Here is a 12,661-nt window from a genome sequence, read left to right as displayed (position 1 = left end):
ATTAAGGTAGTTGTCCAGGGCCCTGAAATGGCCAGGAGATGGAGAAGCTCCCAGCAGGCAGGCCTCTCACCCCTGTCAACCTCCCCGTGGGCAGGGGAGCCTCTTCTCCATCAGGGCAGCAGTTCAGTCTAGACATCTAGCTACCAGCCAGCCATGGATCCTGTGAGGAACGGCCAGATCTAGGATGGATCCCCCCATTATACCTTCGAGAAATACAGCTTTTGGGTCGTTGTGCTTCAAGAACACGGGAGAATAAGAAGTCAGTCTTTTTATTCCTGGGGGGGTCAAATTCACCTTGTGAGAAGTTCAGCTTCTCACCACAGGAAACAATTAACATCAGTCAGGGGGAGCCTCAATTTCTCCCTCAGTTTCTTTCTTTTTTTCTCTATTTAAAGTATTACCTTGATCTAGAAAGAACATTTTACTGGATGTTCATTTGCCACACTAGACATCGTTCATAAATCCATCTCTGCAACTCGAAGACTCTGTTCTGACAACAGCGTGGGAGTCTTGTATAAATTATTTTGCAGTTCTGCTTAAGTTGTCCATACATCAGATTTCAATGGTGACTGTCATTCCTATGATAAATTCTCAGGCAGGTTTCTGTCGATAAAGCGTAGCTTCCCACAATTCAGGTACAATGCTAAGCTTCCAGTAAAACTGATGATGCTGGCTTTTGGAGCCAATGCACTCACACCCCTATACTTAAAACCCAAAGGGCATCAATCGTTAGTAAATCTGCTGCACAATGTGATATGTAGCAACTTGCCTTAAATAAAATAGAACTAGGGTGATTTAACTGAAACAGTGGAGATAAAAGCTGCATCCAAGAATATTTCTTAACTGTTAAGTGAAATGAATTTCCAGTTTTGTTGTCTGGGTATTTTTTTTTCAAAAAACCATGACCACCCAGATCACTATTACTCAGTTATACCTCCAATTTATAGCTACAAGGAGAATTTTAAAAAAAAAAAATTTAGTTTGGGGTGGGGGAGTCCACCACTGATAAAATCTTTCCAGATTTTATCTGCATTTGAACTGAAATGAGAATTGGTCCCTGCCAAACAGAAGAGGCAATTTATGGGTTGCTCTGTTTCACTCTGGCTGTAAAGATGTGTCTAGAAGTGGAGTTCCTGGTTTCAATACACATTGCAGATGCACTCTGATCCCATTCTGAAGCAGGACCAAGCAAAAGTAATCTTCTGCAGCAGCCTGGTTTCAACCAGGGGTACAAAAAATGGTAGGTCCTTTGGGTGAGGTCCCTGAGTTATCTGGGTGCCCCGGCTGGAGGCTGTGCCGCAGCACACAGCTGCCAGTTAGCCTACTGCTTGCAACAGCCATTGCTTACAGTGTGATTTAAAAAGGAAAGTAGGATAAATTCGACATAATTACAGTTCTCCAGACTGTGAAAAGGTAATGTAAATAACATTAGATTAGGCTTGTTAGTTTTTTCAGATTTTTCTTGTAGTAGGGTACATGTCCCAAAGTTTTGGTTGATTCCCAAGTGTGAACTATCATCAGAAAACTCCAGCACACTGTCCTTCTACAGCCTCCAAACTAATTGTTATTAATATTTACAATCACTCTTAATTACTATAATTTAAATGAAGCTGGTTTTCCTCTGCAGGTAATATTTTGACACCAATATGGGAAAGCAAAACAGCAAGCTACGCCCTGAAGTCATGCAAGATTTGCTAGAAAGTACAGACTTTACAGAACACGAGATCCAGGAGTGGTACAAAGGCTTCTTGAGAGACTGTCCAAGTGGACACTTATCTATGGAGGAGTTTAAAAAAATATATGGGAACTTTTTCCCTTATGGGGACGCTTCTAAGTTTGCGGAACATGTATTCCGCACTTTTGACGCCAATGGAGACGGAACAATAGATTTCAGAGAATTCATCATAGCCTTGAGCGTAACGTCGAGAGGTAAACTGGAGCAGAAGTTGAAGTGGGCATTCAGCATGTACGACCTTGATGGGAACGGCTACATCAGCAAGTCAGAGATGCTGGAAATCGTGCAGGTACGTGCTGCTCAGAGGCACCCCTTCGCCTCCCTCGTTACAGAGAGATGCCGCAATGAGAACATCTGGCAGCATCTGGGGGGTTGTGTTCTAGGTTCTCTGTCTAGTGCTTTAATGTGAAATTTTGTTTCATTTGGCAAAGGTTTTGTCACAATTCATACTACTGCATTTGATATCCAGTGTAGTGTTTTTCTGAGCAACCTGCTGCATGGGAAGCTCTCCTTCAGGAGCTCTGCTGGGCTGGAGCACAGCAGCTAGCATGATGATCAATGTGGTTCTGTCCTCTGGGAAATCACTGTCAACTAATTACAATTAATTACAGTTGAACCAAGTACCTTAGATTAACCAGGTTTTTACTTTTAAGGAAGGCAGGCTCCCTCTACAAGAAATTTACTTTGAAACCACGTTATTATTAAAAGCCAGCTCACATATTTTAAAACATATCTGTCTGCCTAATTCCAGCAAGGTCTGCATACTTAATGCCATACTAGCTATCTTCATATTAACTTGCCAGTACAGATAAACCTTATCTGGATAGATGACGATTCCCTTCGCAACTTCTTTGGATGCATTTCCTTGTGCTGTTAGTAGGAGTCCCACCTCATTTTGTCTTCCTCTAACATGTTTTCACCCTCGAGGCACATCACTCTACTGCAAGCTTTAAAACATTTTTGGTACGGTAGGTTATTTACACAGCTTGAGTCTGTGTAAAGCAGCACCATAGAAGAAAAAAAAATAAAAAAAATAAAAAAAAAAGCCTGTTATCAAGATTTTTATTTCATGGAAAATTTTGCCATGCTAGCTATGTACTGTATTATTCAGATTTATATTTGTGCTGGAAATGAAATGAAAGGAATGCACACTAATTACAGTCCATGATGGCAAGCTGCGTGTACGGAATGGGTTTAATGCGTGGTGCCCTTGTCTTTTTATAAGGGCACTTCTGTGTCCTCCAAACAGTAACAAACACCAGCACTCACGCTGCTTTTGGTAAGAGCAGATACATGTCTCAGCTGCAAATGTAGGGTTGTTGCACTGTCTTTCACGTTTTATTTTGCATTCATGTATCCGGGTTAAGAAGCAGGACTGCGCTGAGCTGCAGACACCTCCCTGTCTGAGTGTCATGACAGACTCCATGGAATATTTGCATTAGAAGATGCTCTGTTCCTTACAAATCTTCCACTCCCCCGGGCAGGGTAAACAGGCTGCCAGTTATTGTTTTTCTGGCTGTATTTCTCCTTATGAAAAAAAAAAAAAAAAAAGACAAACCAAACAAACAACCATAAAACACAAAGAATCCCCAAAGAACCAACAAAGCACAAAGCAAAGACAGGGGAGCCCAGCCCAAGCAAGTGTCTGTTCCTCAGGAGAAGGCGCCTCAAAGACTGCAGGACCCCTTGCTGCTGACAAGTATTTCGGGAAGGCCTGAGTGCTCAACGGCAACATAAACCCCCAAGATCAGAAGTCTTACAAATACAAAGGACAAGCCCACAAATCTGTTTGTGTCAAATTTAATGAGAACATCAATGGCTGGGGTCTCTGTAGTGATCCAAGCTAGGGCCAGCAGAACTGGCAGCTTTTCCCAGTTCCCGCAGATCTGCTCACCAGCATGTTTAGAGGCTGAAATGCTGCTCAGCCTCCTTCGTCATCACGTTGGTACCAAATCGTAGCTTTGTCTTTCACAACCATGCTGCCATCACGAAACAAAGCTGCAGCAGAAGAGTCAGTGCAGGGTGATGTTTTGTCCATCTGTACACCCAACCCTAAGCCATACTTGATGGAAACGATTGCTTTGTTTCATCACATTCTTTGTTGGAGAAAGGGGAAGTCAAATGGATATGCAAGTGTCATAGGAGGAGCATATACTACCCTGCAAGCTGACCAGCATGTCGTCCCACTGTCGTGGTGCTCAGAGCCTCCTGTGGGCCAGTCTCTCACCAGACATTTCTGTACCGTGAACAGTCAGGAAAGCTGCCCCTTTCATGAGGCAGTTGATTTGTAGATCTCACCCTGATCTCTTCTTCCAGTTTTCATGGCCATGCTGATGATCTTGTATTGCACAGGCCAGCCCCTACTCCTCCCTGTTGTGTAGGATTTGCTGCACTGTCTCTGGAAGCACGTTCAGCTGATGTATGAAACAAGTAAAGGAGCACCTTTTCACGCTTTATCAAGACACCTTTTGATACATGGTGATCAGACTTATGAGAAAGCAGCTAGCAACTATCACTTTCATTTACAAAAGATGACTTTTTTAATATGGAAAGACAGGATTCTGTATCAGATGTCTTCCTCGGTACCCTAAGCCACTGATAGTGAAAAACAGAGCTAATATCTCTGATACATGTCTCAGAGGAACCTATTACAAGTCCCTTATCTAGCATACATTTGCATATTAATATAGCAGGATTTACTGTTTTCATCTGGATTCTTGCATGAGACAATACATCAAAATGAATGCTAAAAGAAAGGCAATCAGTCTAAAAGTCACAGTTTCACTGAAAAAAAATGCCGCCCCCATTACAGTTCCAGGGTGCCCAGAGTTTACTGCACCTGAAATAATGGGGAAGAGAAGCAAGCCATGCTTCTCTTCTTTCTCAGTCTGCTTTTCTTTGTGCTTTTACAGCCATTTCTCTGCAGCCATTTTCCCTGTTATGCTGATGGCTACTTTAATTTCCTTGCTTAGTGCCACCAGTGGCACTACAAATGGTCCAGAACAGCTTCTTGAAGCCACTGTGATCCTACTACTGTGCACAGCACATCTGCAAATACTGTGGGAAGGGGTTTCATAGCCTGCCCTCCTGCCAGACCTCGCCGCAGGTCCTCCTGCTCTAGAAATGCTTTTCACATCTCTCAGATGTTTACCCATAATCTAAATAGTCCAGACCACTCAAAAATAGCTGGCTAGAAAGTTTGTGTTTGCTCCCCTGGATGAAATGGGACATACTTGGCAAGAGTCTCTTGAAATAAGACTTCAAAAAAAAGATGGAAAACTTGTTCTAGGGGCACAATTTTTCACACCGTGGAATCATAAGGCACCTTAAGAGCACTTAGCAGAGAGATGAGAATAACACTTTGGGTTTAATAGGAACAAGAGGACATCCATTTCACTTGCTGGGCTAGCTTATCTGTAAGCTGGGAGGAAACAGAAGCTGGTATGGGAAGAAGCAGAAGCTGATACGGCTCTCCGTAAAGGCAGCATCAAAAATCCCTGTCAGACTGAGAGGAAAGCAATTTTTTTCAGGTTGGAGGAGGTCCAAACCTCCTCCTGCTTAGTGCCCCCAGTGGCTTTCCACCCCAGCATGGTGAGGCCAAGGCCTTTACTCCATGTGGAGCAGAGCCTCCACAGCCCTTCAGTCCCAGGTTACGCAGCCCAAGGTGAGCACAGCCCAGCTCCATGGGACTACTGCAAGGAACCAGCTTCCTTCGAGAGCTCACCCTTTCAAACCCACAATAAAGAGCCCTGTGTAGCTGCACTGAATTAGTATGGGGCAAATCTCAAGATCCTGAATCAGTTTTAGCTGTTTTTCACTTTGGGAAAACTTCCCACTGAGCTTCTGAGTAAGGGCAGAAGAATTTGTCCAGAGTAACCATTTTCAGCATGAAAGGAACGCTTACTATGTTATTCCCATCTGGCTTTCCTAGAATATCTCATCTGTTATTCGCTTCACATGCCTCTGTGAAAAGGACCCTGTAGGATGAAGTCATCTTGAAGAGCTTTTTTTTTTTTTTTTTTTGTGTCCTTAAAATCTGCATATTCTTACTATGGTTGCTTTGATCACAGTAAACACGGCTGTGCTGGGCCGGGGCATTCCTCCCACACTTTCAATACAGACTCTGCCATCCTCTCACCCTGAGAGAGGGAATGACCCCTCCACCTCTCTTCCTCCCCCAGACAAAAGCCAGACAGCTTAAGATGCTTACACAGTGGCAGGTTTATGAGCCTCATCTCTGCTCGGATCCCCGTGAGCCTTGCATGCTGATCAGGATGAGGCAGGTGCAACTTCTCACTGCCCACCATCTCCTCTTTTTCTCTTCGCCTGCTCCCACTGTTCATTTGCTTGCAAGTTCATCCCTTCTTCTGTCCTCCTGGCCATCAGATGATCAAGATTGTGTGGACAGCATCTACTGAGGCTCTTCCTCGGCACCCTAAATCTCTTGGGAGCCTTTGGACATCCCCACAGCACAACCTGTGATGATGGTGATTAAAAAGGTACCCACCATGTTCCCATTCAGCCAGCCATTGTCCATGACAAAATGTTCTCCCACTACAGCCTACCACCAGCACTACAGACTCAGCAGAGGGCAGACCAGGAAATCTGTGGCCTCAGCCTTGGTGACAAAACCGAGGGAGCAGATGTTCGGCTGTGCTGAGCATAAGTGATAAATATTTAATTAAACAGACAAATGCCTTTCTCGGGCTGTAATCCTTGATGTTATTTAAATGCCAGGCAGTCTGAAAGGTGAGCTGGTTCTGCTGACAGAGGAGAAGGCAGTGAGATGGCTGAGGCAATGTGTGCTCCCTGGGCTGCGTGTAAAGTGTCCGTGCTGCTCAGCAGCGTCCTCCAGCTGGTGAACCAAAGCTGTCATGGTCCTGGGGCTGTCCCTGGGCCAGAAGACTGCAGTGTGCCAGGCAGAGTGCTTTCATGGGTGGAAAGTGTGGAAGGGGAGCCACAGTGAGCCATCTGGGTTCTGCAGGAGGACCCAGCCTCCAGAGCAAGAAGAAGCGAAGAAGAGATCCTCACTTTTCGTGTTTTAAAATTAAAGTTACCTCTCTCTTAGGGGCAGCTGGAATCGTGCAGGATTAATGGATTTGTCTGTGCAAAGAGTAATGATGAGTGGCACCAGTGCTGTGTGGGACCAGGACATCTGCTCCCTGTGGAACAAATTATGAATGGTGCTTTTTTAGCTGTGGAGGCACACAAGGAGAAGGCCACCTCGTTGTTGGTCAAGCCTTCATTATCTGTGAGACTTGGCAAAGGCAGGGATGAGTCACTGCCCTCCACGGGCAGGATGCCAACCGAGCAGGGGGAAGGCAGATGGGTGCACAAAAGGTAGGGTGAAGGACAGGAGAGGTGAGGATGGAGCCTGGGTGGCTGAAGGTCCGAGGTGAGTTGTGGCACGGGATGAGACCTCAGTGGTCCTTCTGCTCCCCATGTCCCGGGAGCTGCTGGTGTCTAAGTGCAGTTCAAGTGATAAATTCATCCAAAGACTGTTTTCATAATGGAAAATGTAACCTCAGTACAAGCCCAGATTGTGTTCAGCTGTGACTAAATAAGGAAACACGTTATTTTCTAAACGAGTGTCCCACTGAAGAGGGCAGCTGCATGTACTGGTGCCACCTACTCCCTTCAGCTTCTGCAGAGCAAATCCCAGACAATGCTCCCGGGAGATTTTCTGCCTATTTTGGTCACCAGGAGATAACCATACCCCTACACTAACGTGTTTCTTACCAGCTCTTTACTCCTGTCATATCACACAGGCAATCTATAAGATGGTTTCTTCTGTAATGAAGATGCCGGAAGATGAGTCAACACCAGAGAAGAGGACAGAGAAGATCTTCCGTCAGATGGACACCAACCGAGACGGTAGGCTCCCTCCAGGTGCTGGGTGTCCCCTCGGACTCACCACTCCTCCTCCGGCCACCTGGGCAAAGCCATGGTGCCCATGGTCCCTCCTCACCACCCTGCAGACACCCTGCAGGGCTCAGAGGGGAGCGATGCTCAGAAACACTGCTCAGGAACCCACAGCCAGGTCTTTTGTTTTCCTCTCAAATTACATTTCTTTTCCTGTCAGTTCATTAACTTCACACTGGGAGATGGTTATCTCTTAGTAAACGCCCAATATTTTCCACTGAGGAGCAGGGTATGGATTTGCCTGGATTTTAGGTTTTTAAAAACCCGTGCCTGCGTTGTCTGCTCCCACCTGGAAGGGGTGTTGTTGCATGCAAACTAGTAAAACCACCACAAACTTATGCCAAAATAACTCTTATCTCCATAAAACCTCAAGAAATTGTTGAACCATGGGAAAAATCTATGTGTCTGTGGCCTCTTCTTCGAAAAGAGGTCTATCCAGGGTGACTCGGTCTCACCTCAGCTGTAACCAGGGCTTGTACGTTTGGCCTTAGCTCACCCCTACCTCCCTGTAGGAGGATTTTGGGACACCATGTCTTTTCCTTTTCTTTAAGGAAAGGCACCAGGAACCATGTGTTGCTGGGGGAGATGAAACCCCCTGCCTTCCCACAGGAGCAGGGTGTTTCTGGCACCCACAGAAAGTGCTGCTCTGTGGCCACCATCCTCCAGCTATTCTTTCTCCAAACCAGCATCCCAAGGAAGGGCCCCTCAGTCTGCATTTGCACCCCCAGGGATTTTCCTTGCCCCCTGCCAGCATCCTTCCACTACGCTTCTCCTCAGGCTCAGCAGGCATGCAGACCCACCGTGCTAAGCCAACGTGTCTCTTTTCTAGGAAAGCTCTCTCTGGAAGAGTTCATCCGAGGCGCCAAGAGCGACCCGTCAATAGTCCGACTCCTGCAGTGCGATCCCAGCAGTGCCGGGCAATTCTGAACCCAGTCTTTGGATGAATTATGTATCTGCTTTTTTTTTTTTTTTTTTTCCCTTGCCAAACAACATTCATGGTAGTGTTGCCTCTGTATGGCCAATTATGCCTTCTTTTGTGGCATCTTATAGCTTCTTTTGTTGTGGATTAATTATAAGAATGCTGAATTGCTCTTAACAATTTGTCCAGAGCACGGGCAGTACTGTTTTAAACAGATATTGTGGTGTTATCATTGTTTTAAAGATTTTGTTTTTTCGTTTTAACATGTCTGTTTTGGAAAGTACGCATTGAGAAAGAGAAAACCAACAACAAAACCCTTGGCAGCAAGACATACTGATAGGTCTTAGGTTGCTGCTTTAGTAGCTGAGTGTTCACCCAGAGGACCTGAAAGTGTAGCAGAGATTGAAGCAAAAGGGTTGTGATGGGGCAGGACCCGCCTGGGACCTCCTCTCCTGTCCAGGAGGCACCAGTGAAGCTCAAAGACAGGATGACGATCGTCCGCAACTGGTGAGGGCTGCACCATCCGCACCCCTGCTCCTGTGCCTCGTTGTTTCAATGCTGTGAACATTTTCAAGAAAAGAAAAGAAAAAAAAAACCAACAGTTTTTACTTGGTTTACAGTGGTTGGTTTCACATGGCTTTATCTGAAAATCCAGCAATTTGCAGTCCTGATCCCAAAATCCACAACTGATGATACCTCTTGCCATTTGGGGTCAGCAAAAGCAGACATGGATATTGAAAAACTGGGTATTGACAATGAGTTTAAGGGAGATACGTGTTGAATGTGAAGTTTTCAGGTTAGTAATAAAATAGTTTCTACTAAGGAGAGTGGGCATTGAGCCAAGGAAATGATGTACACCTGTAAGCAGCTAAAACTGAGGCAAACCAGCTATTTTGAATGCTCTTGTGCAGTATGAAGTTTTGGGGGTGTTTTTGTCTCTCTCCACGTAGCTAACGCAATTTCTGGGCCTGCTCCAAGGGGAAGGCCGTCATCAAAACTTGTTTTAAGCATAAAATTGTAGCATTTATATTTCCTTTATTTTAGTAAAGCTCAAAAGTCTGTACTGAAACAAGGAAATGGTACGCTTTATGGTATATTTATATATATAAAAATTAAAACGACAAAAAAAAAAGAAAAAAAGATCAGCTCCAAGAGAAATGTTGAATGTTTATCTTTTCGCCTAGATGCAGGACTTCTGAAATTTGCCGCTGCAAAACCTCCATCCTTTGGCCAGAGTCGCTGCATTCAAAGCTGGGGTGCAGGCGTGGGATTTCTTGGTAACTGTACAAGCGCTGCTGCGACGGAAAGGCTTTGGTGACAGGAGGCATTACGCTGACTAAATTGGCATTAATCTGTCATTAGCTGAAGGCTGCTCTGTGATCCCGCTGGCGAGGTGTCCGTGCGGGCGGTGCACAGCCTTGGGAGCCCGTGGGCTCAGCAGGACGACCTTTGCCTGACAGGCGAGGCTGGCGTTTTGTCAAGTGACCTTGTAGATGCTAATCCCCGGTAGCCTTAATTTAAAATAAACTGAGTAAAATAAGTCTGCTTCGCAGATGATGATTAACTAAGTACTAATTAGAAGTCATGAAAAAGTAGCCGAGTGAGAATAATTTTTTGTTGAACACTAGCTAGCATGTACAATAATTAAGAGAGAAAGAAAAATCCTTAGACTTAATTTCTCGTTACCATTTGCTTTGCCAGGTTTGATATGCAAAGCCTATTAAAATAAAATAAAAATAAATTAGCATTGTTAATCAGTTGTACTAAAACGATCATGAGTGGCTAATTGCACATAATAAAAATCTTCAGGCGCACACTTTTGTCTCAAATGATCACAGAAAGCCAACTGATGATTTATTCCTGTGAAATTAATTAAAATCCTGAGCCAAGGTGTGTGGGGGAAAGTGAGAAAGCAGGAGAGGCCCGAGCACAGACACGAACAGCGTGCAATACTTAGTGCTCTCAGCTGTTACAAGCATCACAGGCAAATTTTGCACAGATTCTTCCCGTCGGTGGAAATGTCGCTCAGCTATTTCTCCCTAACCTGCCCTGCTGCAGGAGAACCCTGTCCCCATCACCCCGCGTGAGTTCAAAGCCATGTTTCTCCTCCAGTGCTTGGGGTTGCTGTTGGCATGCTCGCACCTCCATCCAGATACAGGACGGAGCACTCGATCCCCTGCCTGCCTGCTCCACGTGCCCCGCCACTGCCGCTGCCACCGCAGAGCTAAGTGGTGCTGGAGGAACCCCAAGGGACACAAAACACCTCAGCGCAGCCTCCAGGTCAGAAGCAGCCCTGTAAAAGCTGGCACTTACTCGGGATGAACGTGAAAACTTCCTGTGGTCCCATCTTCTTTTTGCTGCTGTAAAAGCAGTGGCGGGTGACTGAGACTTTTAAAGCATTGCCTTTTATTTAAGCATCTGCATTCCACCTCTTTTTAGTTTTACAAGGCATTTCTGGCCCAGCACCTAACTTCAGCTTGTTTTTGCTCGGTAGATTCAGGGTTTCACGTGTTAATGCTGTCCAATATGTGTTTGAAAACACAACCTGCGACGTGACCCCAGGCCAGCAGAGATGTAATTCCTTCCACAGCTCATGAGATCTGGAAGAATAAGAGTTGTCCTCCAGCTGCAGAGGACATAGCTGCAGATAAAAGTATTGTATAAACATTTACAGAGTGAAGTAAGGTTACTCTTTTACCTGACTACCGCTGATGATTGGTGTTGTTTTAAATTATTAACTATCCTTTTCTTTCTCTGCCTCTGCGTGTACTTTGAAAGTGAGCCCTAGCTGAATTGGTTATGGGAGCATCTGCAGACCTCAGAGCAGCAAAACTGAAGCACTGAATGCTGGATTGTGTTTTTCTGCTTTGCTACCATTAACATTTGCAGTCATTGCTGCCCTCATAAACCTTTTGAAAACAAAATGACTGACCTATCCGGTATAAAATTACGCAGCAAGTTAGATACTTTCAAGAGATCAATTAGAAATATTTCCATACAGGAAGGCTGGCAGACAGTACATGCTATTGCAAGTCACCTCTCAATTTTGTAGATACATCATCTAATAATACTTGCTGGTGGAAAAGGTAACCTTCACTCAAGTATTATCCAGATAAATTAATGAGCATATCCAGCATGCAGACTTGATCCACATAGCTTGTGAAATTCTGGGCCAGAAGATGCCAAGTGATGTCTGTGGCTTGTGCTCTTTGCAGTCTTTGTTTTACAATGCTTTGGGAAGGGAAACAGGAGCACAACCCTTGTAAAAGCAGCGTGTGTGTGTTGTGAGCACTTACAGCTTGAGAGGGGCAAAAAAAGATCTATGTTTCGACGTTATTTGGAGCCCTGTGAGTTCGCAGCAGTGAATGTTCCTGAGATAATGGGGCTGTGCTGTTCCTCTTAGGAGCTTTTAGGATTTTTACCTTATTGCTGTGGCATTTTGTCCTTTGTTGTTCTCTGCTAGAAAGCATGACCTCCGCATTTTCAGGACACTGCTGCTTAAAACACTAAGCCAGAAGTGTGTAAATTCTGTGGCTGGAAGTGGTCTGTGTGCAGCAGCAGTACCTGGGGTCCCCAAGTTTAATAACCACCCCCGTGAGCTGAGCCCCAGGGATGTCCAGCGTGCACCTCCCCGCTGGTGGAAAACACGCAATAATGGAGCTTAGCTTACTTTTCTGGCACTGCGGGCTGCGCTAAGTCGCATTACCTTGCACCTGCTGGGGGCTGAAAGCACCCGCCCGGACAGAAACCCGGGCTCGGCTGACTCATGGAAACCGGGTGAGCTGCGGTAGCTGGTGCTGAGTTCTAATCCATGGCCTAAGCCGAGACGAGAACATGGACGTGGCCGTGAGCGGGGGGACACGGTGACAAATGGCAGGTCCCCGGGGACATGCAGCTGTGGGAGGGAGCCCCCTGCACCGCAATGAGCGCAGCTGTCCCCGCTGTTATAAAACTCTGTCTTGTTTTTTTTAGCAACACCGGTGAAGATGCAGAATCATAGCAATACGGTCAGAATAGAGGAAGCAGCCTCCAAACGGGTTTGCTTTTGGAGCCTGGTGCAGGGACACAAAGCAAAACGAGCTGAG

At 45.6% G+C, this 12,661-nt stretch overlaps 1 protein-coding gene across 1 annotated transcript in view; it reads left to right on the top strand.

Moving 5' to 3' along the window:
• NCALD (neurocalcin delta) overlaps window positions 1-10,232 on the top strand; it is a 45,481-nt gene extending 35,249 nt beyond the window's left edge. The window contains exons 2-4 of the mRNA XM_040548652.1: window positions 1,628-2,024; window positions 7,504-7,609; window positions 8,487-10,232. Of these exons, the coding sequence (XP_040404586.1) occupies window positions 1,647-2,024; window positions 7,504-7,609; window positions 8,487-8,584 (582 nt within the window). The 5' untranslated portion in view covers window positions 1,628-1,646 and the 3' untranslated portion in view covers window positions 8,585-10,232. The remainder of the gene's footprint in view (window positions 1-1,627; window positions 2,025-7,503; window positions 7,610-8,486) is intronic.
• The last annotated feature ends 2,429 nt before the right edge of the window (window positions 10,233-12,661 follow it).

Source organism: Cygnus olor, chromosome 2, assembly GCF_009769625.2.
Source record: "Cygnus olor isolate bCygOlo1 chromosome 2, bCygOlo1.pri.v2, whole genome shotgun sequence".
NCBI lineage: Eukaryota > Metazoa > Chordata > Aves > Anseriformes > Anatidae > Cygnus > Cygnus olor.
This window is presented reverse-complemented; position numbering and strand designations above follow the sequence as displayed.